This window comes from Saccopteryx leptura, chromosome 7, assembly GCF_036850995.1.
Source record: "Saccopteryx leptura isolate mSacLep1 chromosome 7, mSacLep1_pri_phased_curated, whole genome shotgun sequence".
NCBI lineage: Eukaryota > Metazoa > Chordata > Mammalia > Chiroptera > Emballonuridae > Saccopteryx > Saccopteryx leptura.
Genome location: NC_089509.1, coordinates 67,892,237 through 67,918,144, shown reverse-complemented (window position 1 = coordinate 67,918,144; position 25,908 = coordinate 67,892,237). Strand labels below are relative to the sequence as shown.

General features: G+C 35.3%; 1 protein-coding gene and 1 pseudogene across 1 annotated transcript in view; both read left to right on the top strand.

The window, feature by feature from the left end:
- The window catches only part of CERKL (ceramide kinase like), a 134,898-nt gene that overhangs the window by 95,123 nt on the left and 13,867 nt on the right, over nt 1-25,908 (top strand). The window contains exons 4-8 of the mRNA XM_066346567.1: nt 8,309-8,372; nt 17,434-17,576; nt 24,393-24,467; nt 25,230-25,407; nt 25,488-25,547. Coding sequence (XP_066202664.1) covers nt 8,309-8,372; nt 17,434-17,576; nt 24,393-24,467; nt 25,230-25,407; nt 25,488-25,547 — 520 coding nt within the window. The remainder of the gene's footprint in view (nt 1-8,308; nt 8,373-17,433; nt 17,577-24,392; nt 24,468-25,229; nt 25,408-25,487; nt 25,548-25,908) is intronic.
- Nucleotides 3,683-4,194, top strand: LOC136378818 (large ribosomal subunit protein uL11-like; annotated as a pseudogene).

The following is a 25,908-nucleotide window of genomic DNA, read 5'->3' as shown; positions in this document are numbered from 1 at the left end:
GGTTAGGTCAAAACTAAGCAGTTAATGCTGGGGTTAGATGAATTCAGAGAAGCCAGAAGCTTAAATCTATTGTCTAAAATAAGAAAGCTGCTTAGGTTTGTGCCTAGGAAAATAGAAATCTGCTACTTCTAAAGTTAATAGAAAGAAGATTAGTAAAATCCTTTTCAACTTTTTGAATTTGGTAATCAAATCCCTTTGTTTCCTGGAGACAAGATTATTTTTCCCACAGAGAGGTGGGCTGAGAAGGAGGGTTGATGCTTTTGATAATCATACCCTCCATTTTTCTGGTTTTCTTTCTATGTAGCTTTACTAATATACAGTGTAGATTTATAGCAAATTTTCACTTATAAAGAGTACTGAGTAATAAGCTGACTCAGGAAAGAAGGCCAGTATGCACTTGGGTGGTCCTAGTCCCAACTATAAATGTCTGGAGACGGGTCTAAAATCACCTGGCTTTACTCAGCTGTAGCCACAGAAAAAGGAGTTTTGCAATGTTACACAAGTTCATGAAGCCCACACCTCATGACTTGATGAACTGGGGTAGGAGGAAGTTTCTAAAAATAAAGTGAAAACAAGAAAGAAAAGACCACCACTGTGGGAAGGTCAGCCACCCAAAAAGGCATCTACTACAATGGAAGTTCAAGAGAAACTGCCATAAAAAACACAAGAGGAATTTAAGAATTAAAATAAAATTATAGAATAGATGTTAACCTTTCCTCTTTGTGGCTTATGACTTAGGTGATTTATAAGGAAAAGAAGCAGTTCAAATCTATCATTTGAAGTAGTTCAAAGATTGGCAGAAGGAAAAATTTAGCACTCGTATTAGGATTAGACAATTAAATGTGGACTAAACTTATTGGTTATTGACAAAACCAATAACACTAATTATTTTATTTCATGTTATTTTGATTTAATATCCAGAACAGTTTTACGTGGATGTTACTATATATCATTCCATTCCACTCAGGAATCTCTTGTTGAATGATTCCTGTTAAACACTATGCAGAATGGAAGGTGATTATGCTATCCTACCTGTTCTGGAGTGACCTATAGTTCATTAAGGACTAAAATGGATATTTAAAATAAATATAATTGGAATATCATAAAAAAAACTACTAGCAGGTGCATACACATGTGATGTGAGTGTATTGTACCCATAATATTTTGGGAGTTCTTTACTTTGCCTTTTAGTTTTGACTTCATGTTAAATCTTAAAACATCATCATGAAATGGTTGCCAGTGAATTGGATTTTTTTTAAATTCAAACCTAGTGGGGTCTGAGGAGGTGTGTGTATGTATGTGAGAGATCCAACATGCTTTAATTATGAACAAGGATTCAAACTCTTCCTTTTAGTTTGACTGTCCCAATATAGCATGTATGCCCAACCTGGAACAATCACTCTCTTAACTCTCCACAACCTTCCCATGGGCTGAAGGTGGTAGTCCTTTATCCTGAAGGCTGAGGAAACCTGAACTGAATCTGGGTTCTGTTAGAGAGGGGAAAAAAGGGGCACAAATGATTCAGCTATCAGAATAAAGAGTAGAAAGGAAGAGAGACAGGGAGGAGGAAAGAAACTGGTACAGAAACCTGACCCAAGGCAGAGGTAAGGACAGGAATGTGGTTTCCTTCGTAAAACAATTGTATTAGAAAGAAAAATGATGATGTTCTAGGACTTTTAATTTTCTTTCTAAATTTATAAAGGTTATTGAATATTGTATTTAGTTTGACATGAAATAAAATTAGAATATTACATAAAGCAAATTTAGAATTTACATATTTGTGGAGAATGGCTAATTAGTAGTTGCCTAACAGCCCTCCTACAGGCAAAGTTCTGAAATTGCATCTTTTATTTGTAGAACTATTTCAGGGTATATCTATATACGCTAAATATTTATTTAAAAGTTTCTAATTTTGTAGGAAGGACTAAATTAACATGTGGATACTTGATAATTTTTACAATCCTGCTGCATATTCTCACAGTGTAGTTTTGTAGTTTGAATAAGGTAATATATTTGAAACTGCATTTTGTATTATAAAGTGCTATCGAAATGTCAGTGCTGTGCATTTCAGTTTCATAAAATTATGTAATAGTAAGATTCAATTCACACTTCATTTGAAAGAAAAATTATCTTAAAGAATAAAGCAGAAAGGGTATATATCTTCTACATGTCCAATGTGCTTATTGTTTCGATGTATCTTGTGAACATTGCTGAGGCCAAATGGAATTTGAATTACATAATAAACTCTATGCAGTGATTAATTCATTAGAAGATAGTGCTATATAAATGAGGCAGGATTTGAAAAATTAGAGCTAGATATATTCGTTATAAAATATTTTTTATAAATTTCTTTTACAGATCTCATGACATTAATAAAAATACTTAATTCCTTCATTTTGCTTGTGATGAAACCCAAACTATTTCTAAATTATACATGAGCATTTTTAGACATAAACTAGATTTGCATCCCCTCATCACCAGTGCAAGATCTTATTTTATAATGGTTCAGAAAAACTTCTGGGATAAACTAGAAAGAGTTGAATTATTTTTTTCTAATAACTTGGTATATGAATCAAAGTAAAGCATGGGTGGCAAGCCTATGCTGGCATATGATAGCATTTCTTTCTCTTCCTACCAAAAACAGAGAAGACTTTAGGAATTAGACCATTAAAGGAAAGAGGAATTTGGAGAGATCTTAGAGTCATAGGATAAATCTGAGAATAATAAAGTGAAATCAAACTGGAAAGAACTTAGAGGCTTTCTGTTTCTCCAAGAGGTAGAGTGCAGGTGTGTGACATTCCTTATGCATGAGCGCCCAGCCTTGGCTTGGGCACCCTATGATTGAGTCAGTTATGCCATTAACGGATAATACCGATGGGCAGTCTTATCTTGAATTCAGGGTCACCATGTTTGTGTGCAAATTAAAAAAGAGTGCCTCCTTTGTGCCCTAAGGCATTGGTTCAGCTCAGGATCACCTAGCAAGCAAGGTTGGTGTATCGACTAGATGCAAATTCACCTGTCTCTTTTGCCAGATGCCTTTGTGCAAAGCATAAATGTATAATAAGGAGAATTTGTGAGCTGACATTTGCCTTCTTATAATTTTTATCCACTAGAGTTAATATTATACATATTATTCTTGATCTCATTTGTTTGTGTTTTTCAGTCAATCTTTGTATTAACAATGGCCTGCTAGCTAAATTTTGTCATGCTCATTATTATGGTCAAAGACATTTCTCTAATGCAGCCTTGATCTTTGCCAGCTCAGGGCCCATCAGAATGCCCAGTCACCAGATAAATTTTCCTTTCTGGCTTGTCCTGAGAAGAATTATCAAGAAAGTGATGTTTATTGTCATTTTTCTTTTTTCTTCTTCTTGCATCTAACTTTAAGCAGCTCTCATTTTTTAATTTTTTCTCTTTGATTCTTTGTATCTCTAATTGAAACCTTTCCTTTCTTGGATATGCCTCTTGTTATTTTTTTTATATTCAGTGGTGGGATTCAAATAATTTAATAATTGGTTCTCTGCCCTAATGACTATTTTAAGTACTAAAAAATGAATGATGTGCTGAAAGGTAGTGCATTTAATACTTAAATAAGAACAATAAAAGAGGTACAAAAACTAGATTATGTTATGTTATAAAGTAACAAATGCAAGGGAATTAAAATGTAGTATTAATGACACCAGCAGCCTCCACCATGCCACCAAGGTTTGACCCCAACGAAATCAAAGTCATATACCTGAGGTGCACCAGAGGGGAAGTCAGTGCCACATCTACCCTGGCCCCCAAGATTGGCCCCCTAGGCCTGTCCTCAAAAAAGGTTGGTGATAACATCGCCAAAGCAACTGGTGATTGGAAAGGTCTGAGGATTACAGTGAAATTGACCATTCAGAACAGATAGGCTCAGATTGAGGTAATGCCTTCTGCCTCTGCTCTGATCATCAAAGCCCTCAGAGAACCACCACGAGACAGAAAGAAGCAAAAATAAACATTAAGCACAGTGGAAATATTACTTTTGATGAGACTGTCAACATTGCCCAACAGATGCGGCATCGCTCTTTAGCCATAGAACTCTCTGGAACCGTTCAAGAGATTCTGGAGACTGCCTAGTCTGTGGGCTGCAGTGTTGATGGTCACCACCTTCATGACATCATAGATGACATCAACAGTGGTACAATGGAATGCCTGGCTAATTAAGAACCACAAAGGAAAATGTTTCAATTAAAAATCATTTGACAAATAAAAAAAGTATTAAATCAAAAGTATAATGAGCTTTATGAAATTAATAAATATTACAAGCATAGTTCCATCAAATTTTTTTCACCTGTGGATGAAATCAACATTACTAAGGGCACTTAGATATGCCTTTGTGCAGATGAACATTAAAAAAAGGTAAGGATTGTAAATTCGTCATTTCCACATTGAGCAGTTACCCAGACACCCACCTTAGACAGAATCCTTATTACAAGTGCCATTTTATTTATTTATTTTATTTTATTTTTTGTATTTTTCTGAAGCTGAAAATGGGGAGGCAGTCAGACAGACTCCCGCATGCTCCCGACCAGGATCCACCCGGCACGCCCACCAGGGGGCAATGCTCTGCCCATCTGGGGCATTGCTCTGTTGCAACCAGAGCCATTCTAGTGCCTGAGGCAGAGGCCATGGAGCCATCCTCAGCACCTGGGCCAACTTTGCTCCAATGGAGCCTTGGCTGTGGGAGGGGAAGAGAGAGACAGAGAGGAAGGAGAGGGGGAGGGGTGGAGAAGCAGATGGGTGCTTCTTCTGTGTGCCTTGGCTGGGAATCAAACCCTGGACTCCTGCAACAAGTGCCATTTTAACAACCTGTTCGTCAAACTAAAAACATTTGTTATTGGTTCTGCTGAACTGGTGCAAACCAGCTGATTCCCACCACTGCTATAAATAAGCAGAAATTTCTTCACCCAGCAGAAAACTGAATCCAAAAAGATACTAGCAGGCTGAGACATTACTTCTTTCAAATTTTACCTGCTTATTAAAATTCTGGACAGTAAATATGTTTGCATTATAGTCAGCTAGCAAGAGAAAAAATTCTAGGTGAAAGTCTTTTTTTATTATCCCATAAATAATTGTGGATGTAAATGGTCTATTCCAGTTCTAATAATCAGATGTCAGGATGTTGAAACTTTGTTGCTGAGGATGGTGGAGAATTTAGGAAAGTGACATGATCAAATAAGTGTTTGAGAAAGGTCATTCTGGCTAGAGTGGGACAAATGTTGGAGAGAGACAGAAGAGACTGTTGTAGCATATACATTAAAGATGGTGGTAACTGTATCTAGAGATTTGGTTTAAGGAGGACTGTTGGGATGCTGCAGTATAATTGAAGACAGAAACAACTGACATTGGCCATGGAGTGGTTGTGGAGAGGAAGAAGTCATTTCCTGTCTTGGGCAATGGGGAATGGATCATGGAATACAAACAGAACCATTTCAAAGGCAATCTATCTAAAGATGGAAATGATGGATTTCTTTTTGAGCTTACAAAGTTTGAAGCAACTACAGTGGTACCTTGAGATACGAATTTAATTTGTTCTGTAACCGAGCTCGTAAGTCAGTCAACTTGGTATATCAAACTGCCGATACTGGACCCATGCGCCAACGCACCAACTAGCGGCAGCTTCCAGAATCACGACTCGTATCTCAGAATTTTGCTCGGATCTCGAACAAAAATATGTATGGACCGAGTCATAGCTCGTATCTTAAAAAAAATTTGTACGTTGGTTTCTTCATATCTCAAGGTACCACTGTATAGGACAGGAAAGAAAATGACATCTCAGTATTTAATCCACTTATCACCAGACCCAAAATGTGCGTTAAGTCCAAACAAAATCATCTGATTTTACTTCAGCCCATTTCCTCATCAACATTCAACATCAACCTCAAGATATTACTCTCTTCCAGCTTTGTCTTCTTGGGAAATAAATATTTAAACAGAAGGTTAGGGTGAAGAACCCTAGCAGTGAGAACTGTGTGTTTGAAGACTTGGAAATAATGGAGACTCCAAATTTCCTATGCAGAAAGGGTATAGGGTATCAGCCTCTGATACAGGCTAGTAACCTTGTAAAATTGCATTTGCCCAGTGATTTTTATGTTCATTTGAAGTGGCATAGTTTGAATCTGCTTTTTCTGATCTGAGAGCCCATTATATTCCATCTAAATACATTTTTGAATCCTTCTACTGTATCTAAATAGTAGTCCAGATTATTCTCTATCCTTTTCCCCTACATTATTTTTCTTTAAAACACATATTGCAGCCTGCTCAGGCGGCTGCAATGGGTAGAACATCAGACGAGGATGCAGAGGACCCAGGTTACAAACCCCGAGGTTGCCGGCTTGAGCGCGGAGTAGCTAGCTTGAGTATGGGATCATAGACATGACCCCATGGTCACTGGCTTGAAGCCCAAGGTCACTGGCTTGAGCAAGAGGTCACTCGCTCTACTGGAGCCCCCCCCCAGTCAAGGCACATATGGCACATATGAGAAAGCAATCAATGAACAACTAAGGTGCCACAATGAAGAATTGATGCTTCTCATCTGTCTTTCTTTGTGTCTGTCTGTCCCTCTCTCTCTGTCTCTGTCACACACACAAAAACAATTTAAACACTTATTGCTGCTTTATATTTTACATTATTTTTTAAATTGGTGTGCATTATTTGTCTCTAGAATGTAAACTCCCTGAGACCAAGAACTTGATTCATTTTGTCCTAATGTATTTGTGGTCAGGTTTGTTTCATCTTTTCTGTCTCTTTATTCCAGCTCAGTGATTTCATTTAACTTATATACAATGTCACTTAAAAATTACTCTTTTTGGATAATCTGCATCAGTGTATAATCAAATTCCACTTGCAAAATAAAAGAAAAAAACTATTATTTCAAATTTTACCTAAATAAAAATAGCATTAAGCCGTAACATATTTTCTTAATTTTTTTAATTTTTAATTGAATATATTTGTGTGACATTGATTAAAAAGATTTCAGCCATAACATAATTTTAAAGCTAATTTTGTACTGGATTTCAAAAACTTTTCCAAAGTAAACTTTGGTATATTAAGCTAGATTTGATAAACTAATTCCCAGTGTAAATATTTCTTTGTAATATTCTTAATTATTTTTAATGTGTATATGTAGATATTTGATTATTTTGCATTTAAAGTTGAAACTACTTATTAAAGTTATGAATAAATGATCAACACAATATTGTTCACGATAACTTATACTTCCAAGCTTGTAGCCTTTTTCTGTGGTTCTGGTGTGAGCATAACAGCATTTGAATAAGCTCTGGGAGAATTACGATGTAATGCTGCTGGATACAGAATGATTCTTTTAGACACCAAGACTAATAATTTTTAACAATATCTAAAAACATTGTAGAAAAAGCTTGAACCATGCTGGCACCAGGGACAGACAGGCATGAAAGATTAATGTAATTTTGCATATAATGATGCACATCCTTACACAAAAAATCCATCTGTAATGTCATGTCAGTCAGCAGAAATCTTTGATGGGTGGATACAGCTGGGCTGTCTCTTCTGGCAGAGCTGCCCTAGAAAACGCTAAATGTGGTTGGGATGCTTGGTGCCATCTGCAGTGTGCCAGTTTATCCTGTCTTCACTGGCATTTGCAATACTGCACAGGGCATCATAACTATAGAGACAGCAATAGGGAGTGACAGATTCATTTCCTCCGAGGATCCAGCTCTGGTGGGCCTGTGCCACCCTGTCAACGTTGGAACTGTTATCAACGGTGTTGGCTTTGCTTCGTATTTTCACATCCAACTCCTCCTCCTTGTAGTCTAGCAGTTCCAGATACACATTCTTCTAGTATGTAAATCTTACACTAACCTTTCAACTAATTTATTCATGTAAGGTTGCCAAAGTGATTTTAACATTGACTGCGTCATGCCAGCCCATATGCCTTATTTTCAAAATATTCCTGCTCTTAGGCTTCTGATTTAAAAGAAATGTGTCTTATTTAGGGAACACTAAATAGGCACCAAGATAAAATGATCTAACTGCTCTGTGTGGGATATCCCCAAATGACTTATGTAGTTGGAACAAATATTGTATATGATCCTCTTGTACATAAAGCTATAAAACACATCAGGCAAGTAACACTTAATCCTCTTTCTCATGATTAAAATATAAATATTAAAGAATAAATGTTGTTTTATGACCTGACCATATGTTTATCATATTCTTTTGCCAGACCAAGTTAAAAGCTATAGATCATTGTTTAAAACTTTCACTTTCTGTGTTTGTTTGCCTTTTTTTTTAATAGTAACAGAATATGAAGGGCATGCTCTGTCACTGCTAAAGGAATGTGAGCTACATGGATTTGATGGGTAGGTTATATTATTTATATATGTCATATAGCATATGTTATTAAATGCTTTCATTAGTTTTTAAGCTATATATTTGGGACTTACTATTTTTAAAATATTTATGATGTATGGAATTAGGCTCTATCTCTTTCATACTTGTGTAATAATAGTAAGTGATCATCATGGTAATATGGCATAGTCATTCACCTCTCAAGGTCAGGCATAGGAAAGCAAAGGATAAATCTAATTATAAGTTCTAGGAAATCACGGTGTACCATCCAATGCTTTCCTAACATGCATATATTTGTATATATAGTCCTGAATTCTTGGCTTTAACCATGTGAATATCTAGAAAAGCATTGATGGAAGACATAGTATAGGTCATATGGCATTAACTATACTATGATCCTCTCCTGCAAATTTATTGAGAGTGTTAATAGTGACCCACTACTTATTTGGCTATGATTGATTGAGGGTTGTCACAGTGGCAGTGAGCTACTTTGAGGCCAGATGAAATGCTCTAAGGGGCTCGGGGGAAGCAACAGTCCCAGTCAGCACACTGAAGGACTGAAGTCCCAACCCCAGCCTTACTCAGATATTTATTAGCCAGTACAAATCACTCATGGAAGCAGACAGCAGAAGTTTTCAGGGGATGAAGTAAAGTACAAGGAACATGCTGACTCCTAATCTCTGTTCTGAGAGCCTAAACATATTCTGTGTGGCTGAATCTTATCCTGCTGTTTTGCTGTTTCCAGTACAGGGTCAGAGAGGTCCCAGGACTCTTATCTGCTCAGGGCTTTCGCCCTAGGGCACCTCTCTGTCTCTAATTGTCATCCTAACTCTGCATGTTTTCTTAGCATATTCTTACAGAGGGTAACTATTTTATAAAAATAAATATGCTATTTTCAGAATGAATACAAAATGTTAATTTTAATTATCTCATATAATTTTTTGGCTACCCTGTAAATATGCCATTCACAATAGACATTGGAAACTGTTGTTTGCGATACAAGGCTGAAGTGTGTAGAAATTATTCACTGAAATGAAAGCAGAGACAAGACAAGTGACATATAATTTTATAGCCATTTTTAAAAATTAGGTGAATCAATTTGCTGAAGTTCTGGATTACTGTACAAGACAAAAACATTTTTAGGTAATAATTTTTGCAAAGATATTTTAGAGTTTTAAAATGTGGAAATTATGTGAATTATTTGTGTCACATGGTTACATATGGACAAGAAAGACTCATAGTATTGGGAAGGGAAGTTGGGTCTTTTAACCAAAGTGAAAGGCTTTAGTATTCCGAAAGAATTAATAAAATGTTTAAGGGAAGAAGGTGATCTAATCAAAATGGAGCATTAGAAGGGTTATTTTTCAAAGTGCTTAATATTTTCTGGTGAGAGGAAATTTTAGTGATGAGGAAATTTGGTAAATGCAATGATTTTTCAAAAAGTAATTTAATAAAGAGGAGTAAATCTAGATAGCAATATTATATAAATATGGAAGATGAGGAATATGAGGCAGAAGAGTCACACTCAGAGCTAGACAGATTAATTAATAGGCTACTTTTAGGAAATTATCTTGTAAGTATAAAATTTAAGAAAAGTAATTAGGGGAATTCTGCCCATTAACTACATATCTTCATATGCTACATAGTCCTGAAACATAGCTTGTAAATACATGTAAGTATGGCTGCATTTCAAATAAGCTCTTGCTTCAAAACATAATTATATAACCAGACCAGGCGCAGAGCATCAGACTGAGATGCGAAGGACTCAAGTTCAAAACCCCAAGATCTCCAGCTTGAGCGTGGGCTCACTAGCTTAAGCGCAGGGTCGCTGGCTTGAGCCTGGGATCATACACATGACCCCATGGTCACTGGCTTGATCCCAAAGGTCACTGGCTTGAGCAAGGGGTTAGGGGTTACTCGCTCTGCTGGAGCCCCCCAGTCAAGGCACATATAAGAAAGCAGTCATTGAACAACTAAGGAATTGCAACAAAGAATTGATGCTTCTCATCTCTCTCCCTTTCTGTCTGTCTGTCCCTATCTGTCCCTCTCTCTGACTCTGTCTCTGTCAAAAAACAACAACAACAACAAAAAAGAAAACATGATTATATAAATAATAACAGATATCATAGGTATTAGACCTGTTCTTGCCATTCAGCATTATGAAGTGTTCTGCTAAATGTGGTCTATATAAATAGGTTCCATTGGTGCCCTGGCTGGGTAGCTCAGTTGATTGAAACATCATCCCAATACGCCAAGGTTGTAGGTTTGATCCATAGTCGAGGCACATACAAGAATCAACCAGTGAAGGCATGTATAAGTGAAACAATAAATCAATCTCTCTCTCTCTCTCTCTCTCTCTCTCTCTCTCTCTCTCTTTCTCAAATAAATATAAAACTAAATAAAGTTCCATTGGTAATTATACTTTGCAAGAATCAAGATTTTTGCAGAATGATGAAAGACTACTGCTCAAGTGCAGTATAATAATATTTTCCCGTTCTTTACCTGAACCTACTTAATTTTTATTTATTTCACATGGTAGGTGTCATTTTGCACTGTGGCACTAATATATATAGACATGTATTCTTTAGTTAATACCCACATATTATTTTACCAAAGGGATGCACTAACCACTATATGAATTGAATTCCAGTAATTAACTGTTTCTAAACTCTAAGATGCTGATTTAAATTTCTATTGAAAGTTATCTATGTTCTTTTTATATTTCTTTCTTTTTTTTTTAGAAAGAGAGAGAGTCAGAGAGAGAGAAACAGAGAGATAGACAGGAAGAGAAAAAGATGAGAAGCCTCAACTCATAGTTGTGGAACTTTAGTTATTCATTGATTGCTTTCTCATATGTGTCTTGACCAGGGAGCTCCAGCCAAGCCAGTCATCTTTTTCTCTTAGCCAGTGACCTTGGACTTTAAATCAACAACCTTTAGGCTCAAGCCAACAACCATGGAGTCATCTCTACTATCCCATTCTCAAGCTGGCAACCCCACGCTCTGGCCTGCAACCTCAGGGTTTTGAACCTGGATCCTGAGCATACCAGGTTGAGGCTCTACTGTGCTACCACCTGGTCAGGTGAAAGTTATCTACTTTCTAAGATCCTTTAAATAGTTCATTTATTTCTTTGGGTTCAATTTTTCCAGTAGGAACTAATATGGTGGTTGGGGTCTTAATAAAATGGTCATTTTAATTTACTCTACTAGAAATATGTAGAGCAGTATATGAGGAGAACAATGGGAACAGTTTCTTTAGGCACTTCAAAAGAACAATTTTCTAACAAGTAGAACAGTTTGAAAATGGAATGCCCTATATTCCCAAGTTCACTGTTCCTGAACCTGTTTAAAGAGTGGTTATATAAGAGCTCTTATTGAAGAATATAGGTCTACCAGAAAGTTCTGTCCGTTTTTGGAATAAAACAAAATATAAATTTTTCTTACCGTCAATAAACTTTATTAAATAATATATTTCCACACCAATCTTATCTTCCGAATATGGTCCAAAATGGTTTGCTGAGCTGAATTATGCCTTTCTGCAATCTCCGATATTGTCAGAAAATGATCTTGCTCCAACATGGTCGTAACAACATTGTCATCGATCAAAGATGGTCGCCCAGAACGTGGCTTATCAGAAAGGTCGAAATCACCTGTTTTGAATTTTTTGAACCATCTTCTGCATGGTCCTATCAGAAACTGTACCTTCACCAAACACTTTCAATAAATTTCTACATGCTTCTGTAGCATTTCTTCCTTGTTGAAATTCATATACAATACAGTGGCATAAATAAACTTTATCAGTAGCCATGGGTACACTATCGCTTCACACATAAGACTAACGTGAATCAACTTTGTTTTAGTTAATTTGCTATGTCAGTATGTATACATTAAGTGATAAAAATAGAGGCACACATGCACCAAATAAACATGTGCTTATGTGTCGAAACTTGTTGTGATAGAAACGGACAGAACTTTCTGGTAGACCTTATATAAAAAACTCAGAGATAGGCAAATATAACCTTAAATATACTATGGGATTTTGATGAGAGAGGGGCTACCATTCCTTTAAAAATTAGCTTGAAGCATTTCTACTTGACTCTAGAGGAGCTATTGATAAAGAGTGATTAGAAAATCACCTAAAGGTTTTTAAACACAGACAAGAAGGTTAAGATCCAACAAAGATTTTATGTATATTATTCAATAAAGCAAAAATTATTTGATAAGTAATGCTTAAGAAATGATATTTGCTAATATTAATAGTTACATGTTTCTATGAAGACACATTGTGACATATTTCTAAAGCCAACATAAACAATGTATCAGTACTCATGACAGCTGGTGCAACTCCAGTGTGTTCTAGCAAACACTCAGATCCACGCTAATGCTAAAATTTAAGGAGTATCAGTTTCTATATTGGCCTCTATTTTTACTGGATATGAATAGGAAGTTTTGTAAAGGCAAAGGAAAGACTTGAAGCAGTAACATTTGAATGTATAAGTGTGGAAAACTATAAACCATTGTTAAGGGAAATCGAAAAAGATATAATGAGATGGAAGAATATACCTTGTTCTTGGCTAGGAAGAATAAATATAATCAAGATGGCTATATTACCCAAAGCAATATACAAATTTAATGCAATTCCCATCAAACTTCCAATGACATTTTTTAAAGAAATAGAGCAAAAAATCATCAGATTTATATGGAACTATAAAAAACCCCGAATAGCCAAAGCAATCCTAAAGAAAAAGAATGAAGCTGGGGGCATTTCAATACCTGACTTCAAACTCTATTATAGGGCCACGACAATCAAAACTGCATGGTATTGGCAGAAAAATAGACACTCAGACCAATGGAACAGAATAGAAAGTCCAGAAATAAAACCACATATATATAGTCAAATAATTTTTGATAAAGGGGCCAACAACACACAATGGAGAAAAGAAAGCCTCTTCAATAAATGGTGCTGGGAAAACTGGAAAGCCACATGCAAAAGAATGAAACTGGACTACAGTCTCTCCCCCTGTACAAAAATTAACTCAAAATGGATCAAAGATCTAAACATAAGACCTGAAACAATTAAGTACATAGAAGAAGACATAGGTACTCAACTCAGGGACCTGGGTTTTAAAGAGCATTTTATGAATTTGACTCCAATGGCAAGAGAAGTGAAGGCTAAAATTAATGAATGGGACTACATCAGACTAAGAAGTTTTTGCTCAGCAAGAGAAACTGATAACAAAATAAACAGAAAGCCAACTAAATGGGAAATGATTTTTTCAAACAACAGCTCAGATAAGGGCCTAATATCCAAAATATACAAAGAACTCATAAAACTCAACAACAAACAAACAAACAACCCAATAAAAAAATGGGAAGAGGACATGAACAGACACTTCTCCCAGGAAGAAATACAAATGGCCAACAGATATATGAAAAGATGCTCATCTTCTTTAGCTATTAGAGAAATGCAAATCAAAACTGCAATGAGATACCACCTCACACCTGTTCGATTAGCTGTTATTAGCAAGTCAGGTAATAGCAAATGTTGGAGAGGCTGTGGAGAAAAAGGAACCCTCATACACTGTTGGTGGGAATGTAAAGTTGTACAACCATTATGGAAGAAAGTATGGTGGTTCCTCAAAAAACTGCAAATAGAACTACCTTATGACCCAGCAATCCCTCTACTGGGTATATATCCCAAAAACTCAGAAACATTGATACGTAAAGACACATGCAGCCCCATGTTTATTGCAGCATTGTTCACAGTGGCCAGGACATGGAAACAACCAAAAAGCCCATCAATAGATGACTGGATAAAGAAGATGTGGCACATATACACTATGGAATACTACTTAGCCATAAGAAATGATGACATCGGAACATTTACAGCAAAATGGTGGGATCTTGATAACATGATACGAAGCGAAATAAGTAAATCAGAAAAAACCAGGAACTGTATTATTCCATACGTAGGTGGGACATAATAGTGAAACTAAGAGACATTGATAAGAGTGTGGTGGTTACGGGGGGGAGGGGGGAATGGGAGAGGGAGAGGGGGTGGGGTGGGGCACAAAGAAAACAAGATAGAAGGTGACAGAGGACAATCTGACTTTGGGTGGTGGGTATGCAACATAATTGAACGACAAGATAACCTGAACTTGTTATCTTTGAATATATGTATCCTGATTTATTGATGTCACCCCATTAAAAAAATAAAATTATTATTAAAAAAAAAAAAAAAAAAAAAAGAATGTATAAGTGTGAATATGGTTAAGCTAAGCTATAGCTGTTAGGCAATTATACACTAATATTTTACTATTTTGATTCATAGTATTTTTATTTGAATTTATTGAACTGCAAAATTTTCTTATGCTGGTAATTTATCATTAATTAGACACAATAATTTAGACATTATTTATCTTATATTGACATTGTATGATATTGATCATGATATCTATGTAAGTAAGTTTAGAGAAAAGTATCTCTTTTTCCAAAAAAAAAATTTAAATGAAAAATACAATGATATAGTAAATATTTCAAAGTTGATTCTGGTTGATAGACAAATACACAAACACCAATTTAATTTTTTTTTTTTTTACTTTTTATAAAGAGAAGTAAGATATAGCCCCTCAGTTGTACTTTTCTAGATAGAATCATTCTACTTGGGGCCATGGCAAGAAGAAATCTACTTATACTAAAAGCTTAAGATGTACCACATGCAAAATATTAGTTACTCTAAGGTTTATGTTAAGGTAACTCTTAAGTGTGGTTAAATGAACTCATTGTAAAAGATTAATTTTTCCCCCTTGTAGTATCCAGACTCTTGTGATATGTTTGTATTAAATATATTTTCTAGGTCATGTACCTATATCTGGAAATGAGCTTAATGATCTAGGAGTAGTCAACATAAATATATCAATTACTTTTTTCTGGGTGCCATTTAATATATATATTTCTAATTCATTTAATTCCTTATTAGTTATACTATTAAATACTATTAAACTGATTTTCAAATTAATAAAACTTCCATAAGTCTATGTTCATTAGGTTTTATATATAGGAAAGAAAAATATCTTGAATGGAAGTACAGTCTCCAAGGCCAAATTGTCTTGTTTCAAATCCCCATTCTATGGGGACTTACTATAGTACTACCTTGCAAAAGTTACTTAATCTTTCAATGCTAGTTTCCTAATCTGTAAATTGAGTATAAAAGTATATCTATTGCAAACAGTAATTGTTCAAATTAATGAGTTAATACATGGTAAATGCTGAGAACAATGTCTGGTACTCAATAATTATTCACTGTTTTTTATTGTTGTAATTATCATTTATTATAGCTTCAGAATATTTAACACAGCATGTGTTGTAATAACATTTTAAAGGTTTTGTAGCAGAATGTGTTCATAGAAAGGCCATTTCTATGACCTGTAACCATGCATTAATATGTATACAATGTTATAACTGGATGCAGGATTACAGGGGTCACATATTGCCATGCTGTGTGGAAGTCAACATCTTTGGTACTAATTTAGATGCTTTGTTGGATGACTTTATCTGCACCTTTTGAGCCACACACGCTTCAGCAGGTAGACAGGCATGTATCTTGAAATTATAATTAAGTTTATAGAATGTCTGCACATTTGCTCACAGAGATTTTTAAAATCATACAGATAAGAGTCAAATCAAATCTAACTTCCCCATTTGTAAAGATGAAGCTAAGGCCTACTTTACAGAATTCTGAGGATTTAGCAGAAAAGATCCAATGAATCATCTGACATGACATTGACTCTCAATAAATATAATCACTGTTTTCTGAATCAGTGGCTACTATGTGAACCCGTGGAATAAGTTCAGAAATAAAATAATAGCACAGGCCAAAAGTGCTCATATCCTGGAGCCTTTTCTACCTAGAGTGAATCTGGATTGCGCAGGTTACATGCAAGCACAGGGCTAACCCTCAGCTAGGTGCAGGGGCAGTAGGGGTGAGAACTACCTGGAAAGAGTTGACGGAAACAGTGTACTCAGCCTCTGGATTCATCAACCCCTGGAGTTTAGGGAACCAGTAAACCCTGCTGGTCGTGCCTGCAGGCTGTTTTGTTTGGCATGTAGAGTTTTTTGAGTAGACTTTTAAAATATATAGAATGCTCGTATTTACAAATTAGGTGTGACTCAAGCCAGTGTCAGAATCTGTAGCTTCTTTAGAAGATGTGTTCCCCTAGGCCTGCCTGAGAAAGGCCTCTCCTCTAGATTGAACATACTTTCCCATTCTTGCTCCATCCTTGTAGACCTTGAGTTGTGATACCTACTTCCTATAGAAAATCGTTTCTGTTGTGAAAATTGAGGTGATTTTGCTATTTAAGATTATTTTGAATCTTTTAAATGCACACGATTATAAAATAAGTGTTTGAAATCGTATATAACTGTATTACTTTTGTGGAGTGCCACCTCCGTGCCCCCGTAGTCTACTAATCATGAAGTCTTAAAAAAAGATTAGCAGTACTTACTAGGGTCAAAGGGTAGTAACCCTCAACTTAGAAGTGCCATATAGCAGTAATGTGCAGAAGATGAAAACCAATTCAGGTTTGTAATTCCTACATACATATACTAATGATAATGAGCAGTTTCTGAAATTAAAGCCTCATATTTTACATGACTTTTATTGCTGTCTTTTCAGAGCTATATTGAAAATTAGCAGGATTTTATGACTTTGATTTGCATTACTGAAATGAATTGCCCATCACTATTATTAACATAAGCAAACTGAGAATAATATGTTTTGGATAGTAACACAGCAAAATGCAGGTCATGATGTGAATTCATATCTTCAGATGTTCTTATACCTCTTTACCTATTTAAGAATATTTTGTCAGTGAGGGTCATCTAGGTATTACATTCATGCAGTGTTAGTGTCTTCTTATCCATTTATTCATTGATACATGATAAAAATTTGAAGGTATGTAGTAATCATGCTCATAGAAGATGTAAGATTAATATAAATATTTTGAAATCTAGAGCTCATGAATTACTATCAGTTATTTTGGAGTTCTGCATTGTTTTACTTCTTGTTTTCTAGTGTCGTCTGTGTTGGTGGAGATGGCTCTACCAGTGAGGTAGCCCATGCTTTACTTCTTAGAACCCAGAAGAATGCTGGTATGGAAGCAGACAGCATCCTGACTCCTGTCCGAGCACCGCTTCCACTTGGTGTAATACCAGCAGGCAAGGCAGTGGCCATAAACTGTTTAAATAGAACCTCTCCTTCCTCTTTCTATCTTTTCCTGTTTTACTTCCTCACTTAGACAGTGTAACATAGAGCTAAATGCATAGACTTGGAGTCTGAGAAACCCAAACTTCACATCTCCACTAGTGAATGTGAGACTTGGACAAGTTATTTCATTTCTAATCCATAAGAGGGAGATAACCCGAATAATACTCACCTCATTACAAAGTTATTGTGGTATTAAAATAGGTGGCATATGTGGAGGGTTTAATACATAGTAGTGGACTAATCAGTAAATGCATTGTTGTTATTCTATCTTTTCATATAAAAGTCTAATAATCACGCAGTTCCAGATAATAAAATTTCAGAACAGGTCCACTCTAGTCAAACTACTTATAATTTCACAGGAGGTAAATGTGGTAATCCTCATAATTAAAGTATAAACAGATAACCTTAAACTCCAAAAGGATTTATTCTGACTGCTGTATCTCCAGCAATTAGATTAGAATAGAATGTGACACAGTGAACATTCAGTAATTAAGTTCATTAAGTGAATGAATGTAAAGATGATGATACAGATAAGTAACATTTGAATTAGGCCTGAAAAGGGGTGGGATAGAATCTGTCCTGGAAAAAAAAAAAAAAGAAAAGAAATTATTTTTCTTTTTCTGGCCTGCAAAATTGATAAATACCAAGGCAAAACTCAGGAGTGTTGAGGAATAGAAAATGGAGCATTTGTTGGGTAATAATGGTGTCAAAATAGATCCAAACTATGGTGGCTCCTGGATGCCACAGGAAGGCATCTGAGTGGTATTTGGAAACAGCAGGGAACAATGGGAGAGTCACAGCCAGGGAGCAACCTGCTGGGAGCCTGTTCTAGGGAGACTTGTGATGAAGGGAAGGGAGCAGGAAGACATGGAGGTCAGGAGCTCACAGGGATTCAGAAGAAGGAAAAACATCTGTTGAGAGTTTATGATGTTGTATGAGGTACTCCTTCAAAATTATTATTTAAACAAACAACAGGGAAGGAGAGTGATTATTTCTTTTTCATTTAAAAATAATTTACATATTATCTTTAAAGAAAAGCAGAAACAATTATTCTTTCCTATGGAAACAGAAAATAATGCACATGGTTAAAAAAACTGTTTTATTTATTTGATAATCACATTAATTTAGAATTGATTTCAGTATATTTAGCGTTGACAAAGAAACAAAAGATCTACAAATGTCCTTTTAAGGTATAAAGTCTGTCATACAAACAATTCAAAAGAAATTTGGATATACCCTGATAGTTGTAAAACATATAGAGAATGGTCATTAAGTAGAAGAGAACAAAATAACTTCAACTCAAAAAGAAAAAAAAGATGCCACCGATTCTTTCCTTTATCTGGCTTGTTCTGTTAGCTAAACTTGCTACCTTAGTCTTCAGTTCATGTATTGAGTTCTTTATCTCTGTTTTTAAAGTTTCAATCTCCTTGATGAGGTATTTGTTTTGTTCATTAATTAGTTTTCTGAGCTCATTAAGTTGCCTATTGGTGCCTTCTCACATCTTGTTGAATATGTTCAGAACTTTAATTTTGAATTTTCTATTATTTAACTCTAAGGTTTTCATGTGATGGACATTTTTTTTTGGAGATTCTTTATTTTCTTTCAGAACTATGTCTCTGTCTTGTGTAGCCATGTTATTTGATTTCTTCATCCTTGATGGCATTTGAGGGTGGTATTGTTAAGAACCCTAATAAAATAAGACAATTAATAAAATAAAAAATAAAAATGCATTAAAATATAAAAAATTAAAAATTATGACAAGAATATAAACCACAGGAAAAAAAATAGAAAGCAAACAAACAAAAAAAAGAAAACATCCACAAAAAATGAGAATAAAAACTATAAAGATTTAAGAAAATAAAATTTAAAAGAGAAAAAAAGAATTATAAAAAGGGGGGAAATAAAGAAAAATTAATTTTGGTTTTGAGAGGTTTCTTCCAGTAGATGTTGTATTACAACTTTTACCTCTGTGAAGTTCTTGGGCTGTGCTCCACTGAGATGTTGCTGTCACAATTCTATAGGCAGGGCCTCCACTGCCTGGAATATAAAACTAAGATTCATGGACATAAATGAAAGTGAAGTGGTTACTAGGGGGGGGAGGGAGTAATGAGGGAGGAATGGGGAGGGAAGTAGGGGGAAAGGTGTAAAGAGGGACAAATATAAGGTGATGGAAAATGATTTGACTTTGGGTGATGCGTATACAACATAATCAATTGTTCAAATGCTATAGAAATGTTTACCTGAAACCTATGTACTCTTTTGATTAATGTCACCCTGTTAGAGTTAATTTCCTAAATAAAATTTAAAAATTAAAAAAAAAAAAAGAAAAAAATATGCATTTGGGGCCAGCCACTTAGACCTTTTTGTGTCATTTTAATAGCTCTCTGGCTACAATGGTGGAACTTTTCCAGCATTTTTCTCCAGGCATAGTGGATATGCTTAGGTTACTGTTTTTCTTCATTCGTACTTCCATTCCTGAGGGCACTCGTTAACTCCTGAACCTTAAAAGTGGAAAGATATGGGTGTCCCTATAGGCATGCATTTGACATAAGGTGAATGGTTAGCTAGAAAAACTGGTGGTTATGCTTATCTTTTTAAATATGTAACTCAGATTATATAAAGGAATAGCATCAACTTTTATCATTACTATGCTTTTTAAACACATCTCTGATTTTTGAAAGCATTTTCTATACTGCTCACAAAAATTAGGGGATATTTTAAAATGAATATGAAGCAATAGAAAAAGAAGCACTTGATTTTTTTTATTAAACAAGAACATCAGAAAAGCAAATTATAAGTCAAAGAAAGTTGCTCAATTATGCAAATGAGATGCAAAGCCAACTTTTATTTCATTGGTGAAAATGTATTATACAGAAGGCTGAAAATACTGGAGTGTCTGCACGTCCTCTGATCCCCTAATTTTTGTGAGCAGAGTATAGACAGCTGCTAGTTAGAAAAGCCATTTAAATACTTTTAGTTTAGAAGATACAGCCTGATGCCAAAACTCTGATCATTGTACAGAAGTTCCAGCTTACGGATTCCATCTAATAAGGAGGAGGAGGTCATGTGTAGGATGTATTTAATGTGAGGACTCTATGCTGACTTGAGGCTTTGACAGAATGAGAACATGAATGAGGAAGGAAGTTTCCAAGCTGAACATAGAAGACGGTTTGCCTTTGAAGCCATTTGCCTCCTAGAGAGAGACACCCAGAGGGAGAGTGTTTAGTAATTTACTACACTGAGCCAACAGACTAAGCTGCTGGATTATGGTCAGACTCAAATGGACCAGATGTGGAGAAGCCTATATTTGAACTGCTGACCATTAGCAATGGTGTTTGTTGCTATGGGAACTGGTACTAAGGAACTAGACAGAGAGATTCAGATTAAAGAGTGTGCGTGCGTGGGGTGGGGGAGAGAATAGAGAAAAAAGCCCTAAAGGACATTAAAAAAAATCCAGTTGTTGTAAAACAAGTCTCAATCCACATACTGATAGCTGCAAACCATATATTCCTATAGAGGTCACATAAATAAATGAATGCCTTCCAATTAATTTGAGAAAAATAAAAATACTGCCAAGGGACTTTTAATTTCTATGGTATTTTGGATAGAGAGCCAAAGTGTAGGTGCACTTTTCATGAGAATTTTAGATATGCTTGACTAGGAAGTCATTACATCACATTTATCTGTTTAGATGTGGGAGACATTAACAGCCTTATGAATATTCATGGTGTCTGGTTAATTAAGTTAATTGTTCTGCAGAAGTGCTTGCACTTCGAAGGACAATTTTTTTTCTCTTTGCCTCCGTGGTTCCTGCCTGGAACTTCCATCAGTCACGCTTTACATGAACTGCTGCTTCTGCCTGTACTCTGTATTGGGCACAGTTTACCAGGTCTGGGAGGTGGTGTGAGTGAGCCAAGCTGCTGGTGGCCTTACAAAAAATAACTTTCAGTCTAATTAAAATGTTTACCTTGAGTTAGAACATTTATAGGTTTTGAGAGCATGCTAAAATTACATTTTTATTTATGTGAGCAGCAGTTTTTTAAGCATGTAGACATCTTTTCAAATGGACCATATTTTCTTTCAGGAAACTGTACTCTTTTAGATTATCCAAGTAAAAATATAGAGAGTAGCCTATAGTTTTAAGTATTAGTTTCAGGTGTACAGCATAGTGGTTAAACAATCATATACTTGACAAAGTGATTCCCCCTGATATTTCCAGTACCCACCTGGCACCATACGTAGGTATTACAATATTATATCTTTTTAAGTTAGAGCCTAAAAACCGTTCTTAAAGACAAAGCTGCAGGCTAATTAGAATAGAAGATGACTAAATAATATTCTGACTTCTGGTCATGCCTATCATCTCTGTCAAGTTCTACAGAATTAAGGAAAAGTTACAAAGCCTGAGGAGACATAAAAATAGAAAAGTGATCTCTAGTATTCTAAAAGCATTTGTGCTTGGGCATGCTTAGCATACTTCACACTTACAAGGAATAAACAGTCTTTATTTCCTTGAGTCATGATATGTGTCATTCTCTATTGCACATGACAATATTACATTATGCTTTTTTAATAACCTTTCTAGAGGAATGCTTTTATGGCCATTCCTAATTAACCATGGTAATGGAGGAAATGTGTTTCATGGAGTACTGTAACCCATTGATAATCCTAAATATCTCACTCTAATTATGTGGCTTCCTTCACATAAATCAGACTGGAAAGCAAAATAGACTGATCTGTTTCTTCCTCCTCCTGCCTTCCCCACTCCTGCTAGTCCAGATTAATCAGCAATTAGATGGCCAAAGAGCAAGCTATAGAGGGTCAAAGGATTATTAAAAAGGATTAGGTATTTGACTCCTGGGTAAAGACCCACAGAGTAACATTTGCTAAAACAGGAACACCTACCTCCTCACTCCTCATCTCACTTCCAAGGTTGTAGGTGGAAGTCAGAAGTCTGTTTTTTTAACAAGCTCCCAAGTTTGATGCTGCTGATCCCTGGACCATGCATTCTAGACAAGTGCCTCTGCAGGTTAATGTGTATACACATAGCCTGAATACAACGCAGACTCCGATTTGGTCGGTCTTGAGTGGGGCTTTGAGAGCCCATTTTAATAAGTACCAGGTATTGTCCTTACTTCTGGACTTGGGGTCATATTCTGAGTAACAAGGGTCAGAGCATAACTTGCCTTATGGTGAAGCAATTGGAACCAATTTACCAATTGGTTAAGGTGGACTTGTCTTTGCATTAGTATTACTAGAAGTCTGGAAATTATTAAAGCTTAGATAGATTCCCTAATGATTTTTATTATTTTAGAGACAGTCTTGCTTAATAACGTTAAGCTACATCAGCTTTTCCAATTGAGCAATCCAAGCATACATTGGTTCAAAGTGACACAATTGAAGAGATTAACATAAAACCTCATAGGAATGTTCTTGATTAACAAACCTAGGGACGAGTTTGCCTTGAAAGCCATAGTACATAATACATTCCTATGTCCACAGCCCTCAGCAGTTACTGGATTTCTTTCTCACATTCTTTAATTGAAGAAAATTTGTAGCTTTTTAATTTTAAACACTTTTTACCTCCAGGAAATGGCAGAGACTAGCTGGAATTTCCCCCTTCAGAAGCAGGCTTTATTGACTCCATGATCTCAGAGATTTTAGTGTTATAGGGGCTTGATCTGAGAGAGCTCTTCTGTAGGTGGGAAAAATTCAAGTGGATTTTAAATTATCCTAATGATTTTGAAAATCAGAAATCTATAATGTCTCAATACAGATTTTCTATATAAAAAAGCATGGAATTAAATATTTATAATATTTAATTATATATTAATTATTAATGATAAATATTAATTATAAATATTTTATAGCAAAAACTATGGAATTAAATATTTTCTTTATCTAGGACAGGGGTAGTCAACCTTTTTATACCTACCGCCCACTTTTGTATCTCTGTTAAAACTAAAATTTTCTAACTGCCCACCGGTTCTACAGTAATGGTGATTTATAAAGTAGGGAGATAACTTTACTTTATAAAATTTATAAAGCAGAGTTACAGCAAGTTAAAGCATATAATAATAATTACTTACCAAGTACTTTATCTTGGATTTTCACTAAGTTTGGCAGAATAAATCTTTATAAAACAACTTACTATAGTTAAATCTATCTTTTTATTTATACTTTGGTTGCTCTGCTACCACCCACCATGAAAGCTGGAATGTCCACTAGTGGGCTGTACGGACCAGGTTGACTACCACTGATCTAGGATACCTTTTCTCAGATAATAAAGGGGAATCCCCATTTGGAGGAGAGCTTGTCTCTCAGATTTATTAAATATATTTAAAGCATGTCTTTTGCACTTTGTAGTAACTTTGTATATTTTTTAGTTATTATTTGGATGTTTATTATTCATGTATTTATGCATTTGTCTCTGCTGTTGCTGCTGCTTTTGGTGTAGAAGTTAGAAGACCACTTGTTAAAGTTGGATGGAGTAGACTTTGGTATAGCTAGTATTTTTTGAAAGAAAATAGACATTCATGTTGGAAAAAACTGTAAGAAAGGAGATACTAAAAACGATTTTCTAATTTTTAAGTTGTTTGAAGATTAAATAATCATTCAATTGCATCTAAGCTGTGACTGAAAACATACATTTCCATTAATTTATCATCTGAATATTGACATACATAACATATGCATAAAGCAGGAATGAGTGGTTAATTTAAACATATGCTACATTGATTGTACATATTTTAAAATTGATTTGGCAGGCTCTACCAACGTATTGGCACATTCTCTTCATGGAATCTCTCATGTGGTAACTGCAACTTTGCACATTATAATGGGTAAGAATTATTTCAAAGCGGTTTGTTTTATAAGGAAGTTTGTATGTTAAAACAAGAAGGACTATTTTATTTCTATAAGACTTGCCCTAGGAAAAACTGGTTCTTTGTTTCTCAAAGCGGAGAAATGTTTGATTAAAACCTAAATGTCAATTGAACAAAACTTCACTGTTTGGACTGCCTATTTTTTCAGAATACAGATGCTATAAAGAGCAGTGAATAAAGTTTTGCTATAATCTTGATAAAAAATATTAATGATGTTTAAGATCACAATTTTATAACCAGGTCAAGAAAATCCATGCATACTAGCACTCTAGGACTAGAATTAAGTTGTTAAAAGAAAGATAAAAAAAATCACATGATAACACTTTTCAGTCAACATACAGCCACTAGACCTTTTATTATCCCAATGGATGAAAATCACGTCAACTCAGATAAGCGCAATATAAAACTACTGTTAAATCTAAGTTTACTTTGCACATATACTACCACATCACTTCCTATCTATGTCTTATGTGAAATGCCTATAAGCAGCAAAAGTTATTGCTTTGTGTTTCTTCCCGTAGTACTGGGAAAAAGTTGCAAATGGCAATTGCAGTAGTTGTAGGTCAAGAGAGATGAAGAGAAAGTAAAGATGTACATTATGGTATAAAGTAACTTGAGATCTTTTATAAGTAAATAAGCATGCTCTTCTGTGTTTGCTATTTTGACAACTGGCACTACTGAGCACTCACAGATTGACTAATATTTAGTATAATATTCAAGGGCACATACAACCGGTTGACGTCTGCACCTTTAGCACCATTGGCAAGCTTCTCCGTTTTGGGTTCTCAGCCATGTTTGGCTTTGGTGGAAGAACTTTGGCTCTGGCAGAAAAACATCGGTGGATGTCCCCTAACCAACGGAGGGATTTTGCTGTAATTAAGGCACTGGCAAAACTTAAGTAAGTGTTTCTTCCCTCAAACCAAGAATTTTAAATCCCAGAATCAGTGACTGTTAATGACAGATTTCATTGTATTTTAGGCCAGAGGACTGTGAAATATCATTTTTACCATTTAACAGCTCTCCAGATTTACAAGAAAGGTAGGTAAAAAGCTCAAAGTAATATCTATATCTGTATCTTTCTTTAAAGCACAAAGTTGTTTGATATAAACAATTCATTAGACTTGTGATCTTTGGTTGCTTTTCTAGCATACTAGTGAATAATATAGAATTGTGGAGCCCTACAGATTCTAGTAGGCCATGTAGTTTGGTTTCTCTCTTCAGAAAAAAAATTCATTTTATTCCTCAATTCATCTATCTATCCATCCATTCATCATCTACCCATCCAACAGCTATTTATTGAGTGCTTAATATATCCCAAGCACTTTGGATACAACAAGAGCCAAAAAAGAGACTAGTAAACAAAACCCAGTTCCTGTCCTCATGAGATTTTCAGTTGGTT